At 41.1% G+C, this 6,578-nt stretch overlaps 1 protein-coding gene across 1 annotated transcript in view; it reads left to right on the forward strand.

Annotated features, from left to right (window-relative positions):
* Nucleotides 1-6,578, forward strand: part of LOC107098931 (DNA endonuclease RBBP8-like) — a 30,450-nt gene that overhangs the window by 3,322 nt on the left and 20,550 nt on the right. The window contains exons 4-5 of the mRNA XM_015396827.1: nucleotides 3,687-3,764; nucleotides 3,838-3,880. Coding sequence (XP_015252313.1) covers nucleotides 3,704-3,764; nucleotides 3,838-3,880 — 104 coding nt within the window. The 5' untranslated portion in view covers nucleotides 3,687-3,703. The remainder of the gene's footprint in view (nucleotides 1-3,686; nucleotides 3,765-3,837; nucleotides 3,881-6,578) is intronic.

Consider the following 6,578-nt stretch of genomic DNA (forward strand, 5'->3'; position numbering starts at 1 on the left):
TAACTAGTTACTTTAATTGTGGCGTAACTCGGTTACTAACTCAGTTACTTTTTGGGAGAAGTAACTAGTAACTATAATTACTTTTTCAAAGTAACATGCCCAACACTGACAATAGCTGGCCATAGAATGCTGCAGTGCAGTTCGTCATATTGCCGTTGGGCAGAAAACTTTTTTATGAATTAATGCCCTACTTTATACAAAAAGTGTCTAACAAAAGTAGTGAAAATAGCAGATCTAGTTGAACACATTCTATTAGTTAATATAACAGACAGCTAACAAAATGTCAAATAAAGGAATGATTGTAGACATCCAAGGTTTGATCCCAAAGCAAAAACTTCCTGATCTACTATGAATTATGCATTAAACACAGATCAATAAAATCTGCATTACTCCAAAATACTGAAGAACAAAAACATTCTTCTTCCTACTTTGACAATTTTGGCTTTATTTCTTCAATTCTCCCCTCGGTTACTGCAGCTCAGGGGTCAAAGTAGATTTAAATTCACACGGTGTGGATATAAAAAAATAAAAAAAGGGAGTACCTGCATGATTGCTTTGTAATGCCATGGCAACCCAGAACTAAATTGAATGAACAACTAAAATATTGAAATATTTAAAGGAAACAGAGAAAAATATTTAATGACAGTACAAGGAAACATTTAAATAATATTTAAATAAATAAAAACGAGAAAAATCTGGAGCTTTATCCAAAAATAAACAGAATGCAATGAAATATTTTCTTTGGATATAATTTAGGGATTCCTTTTGGTGGAAATTAAAGAAGTTTAGCATCACCTCTTGTGAGCTGGAAGAAATAAAATCTTGATTGTTAGAATTTTTTACGCTTGGCAGAGGATGATCAGCCACATCTAGTTTATTAAGTAGCGAGAGCAGGAAGAGCCGAACTGCTGAGAGCGAACCATCAGAGTGAAGCGTAAAGTGCAGACTCTGAGCCAAGCCACACAAAGACGCATTTCTGCACAGCTCAGCAGAGTTCAGCGCGCCATACCGGATCATTCCGGGTTCTCAGACCCTGCCGCTGCTGCCATGATCCATCTGTGGTCATGCAGAATGTGCAGCGCGGCATGGCAGGTGGGCGGCATGACCAAGCAAGATACTGTTTAGCTTGTCTAATAGATGCATTTTAACTGTCTGACTGACGACCAGCTAATTTTTTATTAAATCTCGTCTCATTCACGAAAACTCAAACCTATGACTCATGTTTTTACCATCAAAGATCCATGCTTAGCTCATCAGTTTTTGTTATTGTCATGAAAAAAGGAGCATTAATGAAATAAACTGTTCCGTTTACTTTAAAAGTCCCATATTATCCTACATTTGAAAATAACAAAATATTAGCAACGAGGTCCCCATAGCATGTTTTTGCTCTTTGATAGAATTCCTCTGAGTCTGCAGGGGCTCAGATGAAAGCAGTAAAAAAGCTTGATGCAGCCATTAGCAAAGCAGCTGCCCCCCCTTTTTTTTTGCCCTTTTAGGGACGATTTTCCAGTCAAGCGAGAATTTTTCGATTGGCCCAACTTTCAGCTTGATCGTTCTTTGTTAAGTGTATGGGGGTAACGAGGGGCGATCAGCCTCCCACGACCACCTCCCGATCAGGAATCATGAGGTCGTTTTCAGCAGGAAGAAAGCGGGTAAGGCTGACTATATCCGGCTAGTACCTCTCAGCCTCCCACACAAGGTCAGGCTCCTCCCCCACCCAGCGAGATCACTTTCCACGTCACTACAGCCAGAAGCTGCGTGTGTACGGATCTCTCTGTGGGCGGTGGTTCCACAGGATGGCGGGTCCATGTCGTCCGTTCGGGCTGGGCCCGGCTTTGCCCGATGGACAAAGGTCCGGCCACCAGGTGTTCACACTCGAGCCCCAACCCCAGGCCTGGTTCCAGGGAGGGGCCCTGTCTGCGTCACACCAGGCAACGTCACGGTCCTTGATTTTACTCTTTCCATAAGGGTATTCCAAGCTGCTCTTAAGGCTGGTTTATACTCGGAAACCAGGTTTCCTGAGCGTGTGTCGCAGTGAACGCAAATGTGCCCCCACCCCTGCCGCAGACACTCTGCTGCACCTCCCCAAAATTGTAGTTGATAGCAATAACAATGCTGCAGACAGGAAGCCTCTGATTGGTCAAATCTCCATCCGCTCTACACTATGCGTATTTCCTGTCTGGTTCCTTACCGGCTTGTTTTTTTTGTATGACCGCCATTGTGGAAAATGACTGAAGATGGACCAGCTGGTGGAAAAACGCTGGGACCCTTATTCCACCTGGATCTCTGCTCTTTTTGGCCCTTATGTCCCTCCGTTGTCACACAAACTTGCCCCCACTTCCTCACCGCCTCGGCCAAATCTAGACCAACTCGCTAGTTCCTCATTGTCCCTGTTGCGTTGTGGCCTGGAATAACATAGCGCAGACCACGCTTCAATATTGGGCATAAATCAAAAATATCTATGAGAAGCTCACTGCGACACACAGCTGCAGGAGGATAACCAGACCTTTATTCTGACCCATTCCGTTATGTCCCTGGTAGTGAGACCCTACCAGGGACATAACGCCTCGGGCAACTCAGCTCGTAGAATCATCCGGCACTCAAACAACCTCTCCACGTTAAGGCGGCAGCTCGTCAGGTGTCAAACGCATCCTGAATTATAGTTTATGGCTTATAAATTATGGTTTTCCTGGTCTTCACTGGAAAAAATCTAAATCTAGATAAGTCCTTTTTTCTTAAAGTAAGTGCATTTGTTCTCCAATTGAGAAGGTAAAAGAGACCTTTTGCCAATAGAACAAGACAATTTACATTTAAAATAAGAAAACACAGTTGCATTGTCTTATTTCAAGTGCATTTTATCTAATTATCCTATTTTAAGGGTTAAAATACTCATTGCATTGGCAAATCATCTCATTTACCTACTCAAATTAAGGATAAACACACTTAATTTAAGAATTGTTTACTTATTTCTAGATTGTTTTTCCAGTGTTCAGGTGGGGAAATAAAATTACTAATAATATCCGCCAGCACAGACACAATGCACAACGCTATTCCTGAAGGCTTGGAATAAAACGTCTGGAATTAGCTTCCGGTCCTGGCAGTGCAGGCTTGCAGCCAGACCCCTCTTGAGGTTTCCCTCATGTTTTTACATTAATATTAGGATATTCTGAAAATGTTGCAGATGTAGGATCACTTTTCCCCCAAAGCACCGTTAAGAAGAACTGTCTGTAAATCCATCCACAGTGAAACTGTAAACTTTACTAAGTATGTTGAATCTGCTGGTGACTGAGTGCAAAGTTTCTTGAAATGATCTGTTCCTGCATGCTGTGCTTTGAGATGGGAATCTTTTTACAGTGTAAGCACACAAAGTCTTCATGGCTTTGAAACATAAACTGCAGAACCACACCTGGCAGGTCCAGTCTAACGAGTTTTCCTCGATATTACAAAAAAATTGCTTCCTCATTAGAAAAGCAAAGAGAACCGCGCTTCTTGTTCTCAGACTCGCACAAACAGGCCTCAGGCTATAACGTTCTGGTTTTAAATGTTTTTTAAGTCTTCACAACTTTTAGCATTTCGTAACATTAGATTATGGGTGTGGCGCTGCTAGAGCAAATGCAATTGTCCAAAAAGGAAAATTAAGTTAATTTATAATCGTTAATGAAAAGCTCATGTCTTTCTCAGTTCAGCTGTGACTGCTGGAGAAATGGAGAACTTTAAAGACCTCCTGCTCAAGCTGCAGGATGCTCATGAGCGAGAAGTGGAAGGTAAGGACTAAGGTTCAATGAGCTTTTTTTACACCTCTCCTTGTCATTACATATGTTTCTTTTTTTTTTTCAGCTTTGCAGGCAAAACTCAAAGAACTGTCCAACAAGAAGGGCTGGTGAGTCAAAAAAGAATGCTTTATCTGAACCATTCCGTTTTTGCCTGCATGTAAGAACAGAGAGCTAAAACCTGAACTGTTTTTGGATCAGAGAGTAAGGCTGGTGGGCATGCCAGACCTGCACCTGGCTCCATCTTCATTTACGTCATTTTTTTTGCAGCTCATGTTGCAGCATGTCTGTTGTTGAGTCACTATACCTTAGATTTGTTCATCTTGGGTCTGAGAAAAAGAGAAGATGAGAAAGTCGATCGGTCTAAAAACACCTACAGAAATACTTTAATAAATCAACAAACAGGTTAAAATCAATCTATTTAAACCATATCAGTTTAATTAACAGTCAATAATTTTCATCACTGATATTCATATAGGGGCACATGATAATAAAACTGCTGAGGATACTACCGGGTTAAAGGTAAATCCACAAACAGCAGCTAAAAATGATGAGAACTGATTAAAAATCCACTTTACTATCAACAGCTTTCTATGGCTGCAGTTCTTATTATTAATTGCAGGAATTAAGGTAATCATTTCACTGGACGTTTAATTTAAAGGTTTAATTTCCATTCTTCTTAGCGCGGTTGTATTATTACCAGCAGCTGATGGTGGAGTTTCCTCCAGGCGGCGCTATAACTTTAAAATAAATGAATACCAAAAACCCATCAAATGTATACTAAGGTATCACACCAGTATATTTACATGAATGCCAACAACAATAAACAACATTCTAAAATGTTCTATAAAGTGCTTTAAATCAGTCCTAGCTGTCTTTATCCATGCTGGCTCAGATCCTGACTTTTGAAAAAGGAGGCAGGGAAAGCAGGATAAAGCCTTAGCCTCGGTGCATGCAGTTAGCCTCGCTGCATGCAGTTAGCCTCGCTGCATGCAGTTAGCCTCGCTGCATTCAGTTAGCCTCGCTGCATCCAGTTAGCCTCGCTGCATNCAGTTAGCCTCGCTGCATCCAGTTAGCCTCGCTGCATTCAGTTAGCCTCGCTGCATTCAGTTAGCCTCGCTGCATGCAGTTAGCCTCGCTACATGCAGTTAGCCTCGCTGCATCCAGTTAGCCTAGCCTTGGAGCTAAATAATTCTATCAACCTGTCAATCAGAAGCTCTTTCTAACAGACGACTGTGCCGTCAGCACTGTGGAGTCTATGGGCAAAGATTTTTGGAAATACGTCAACAATCCGATGACGATCGAAACAGCTTTATTGTCAATAAAGATTAAATTTTTATCTTGCACATTTATATAAAAAAAAATAATAAAATATTTTTAAATATTTTAATCTCAGAATTTCATTTTATTTGTTTTTTCTTTTATGTCTTAATCAATGTCATTGGGTGCCTGGGGTGGCGCCCTACCGCCCTCTACTGGCCAGCTGCCTTTGGTTTTAACCATCAGCGTTACATCTGATGAAAACATCTGTTAGCATCGTGTTATTAACACCAGGATAGAGGACAGAGGCTAGCACTTACTGAGAAACGGAAAACTTTCAGAAACATGTTCTAAATCATTCGCAAAGATTTGAGCAAGCATTCAATCAAGTGAATTTACTAATAGAGTGCCCTTTTTAAAAATAATACAACAGACTTTATTAAAGAGAATGGGCCAAGTGTGGAGCTAGGAGTGAGCAGATAGTATATAGGTAGAGACAGGTGGAAACGGTGTTAATAGCAGGCAGGGCAGAGTTGAGCAGAGTTGTGGATTAGGCCAGCACTCGTGCCGATATTCTCACAATAAACCACTGAATAGCTTAGCTATAACTAATTAATTGATTGCTGCTATTGAGGTTTTTAACGAGAGCACTAGCTTCAGTAACGCTGTAAGGGTGGACAGCTTTGAGGACGGCTGAACCATCTGGGATTATCTATGAACAGGCAGAGCATTATGCAAATAAGTTAGGAAGACAGAGGCAGTTAAAGCTGGGAAAATGGTCGACTTTAAGTTTCCAACTATGCTAATGTATAGTTAGCTTGGCTTTACTGCCTAGTTGTTGTTTTTTTCATTGATGCATACCATTCCTATGCTCCACTCATTAGCAGCACTGCTTTGTTTCCATGGCTCTAATTATTGGATTAAAGCGCTGGCTGGAGTAAAAATGAGTCAATCACACATGAATGGAAATATCGTATGCACTATAAATAGTGTGGTGGCTTATTCTGATCCATATCACTTATATGACCAAATAAATCCCATAATCTGACTGATATGAACACCATGCTTCATTTAGGACAAGATCTTTGACATGTTCTGGGTTGACAAATTTACCTTAAACTGACTGCAGGAGAAGAAACTTCTTTTTCTGGATGTCCCTGAAGGGCCCTAAAGGGCTCCTAAACCCGTTTTCCTAGAGTGCCCCCCACTGGTTACTATTAGGGATAGAAAAACACATATAGAGCAGTTTGGCAAACTCCCATTTAGCCTGAAGCAGAAGGTGTAAAGCTGGTCTTCATAAGGGCTTTCTAAACGGATCTTTGTCTTATCGTCACCCAGAACCTGTTTGCCTTGGAAGACCTGAGCAGACCTCAGCAGCACAGTCATCTGGGGACAGAAAACTATTACATTCACTGTGATTTAATGAATGTAGCATTAATCAGTAAAAAAATATAAAAACAATAATTTAATCCCGATCACAGAGTCTGGGAGCGGCCATTTTTGCCCAAATATAGTAGCCCCTCCCTCCTGCCGTCTTCCAGCAGTGAC

The sequence above is a fragment of the Cyprinodon variegatus genome, unplaced genomic scaffold, assembly GCF_000732505.1.
Source record: "Cyprinodon variegatus isolate N-32 unplaced genomic scaffold, C_variegatus-1.0 Scaffold823, whole genome shotgun sequence".
In the NCBI taxonomy this organism is placed as follows: domain Eukaryota; kingdom Metazoa; phylum Chordata; class Actinopteri; order Cyprinodontiformes; family Cyprinodontidae; genus Cyprinodon; species Cyprinodon variegatus.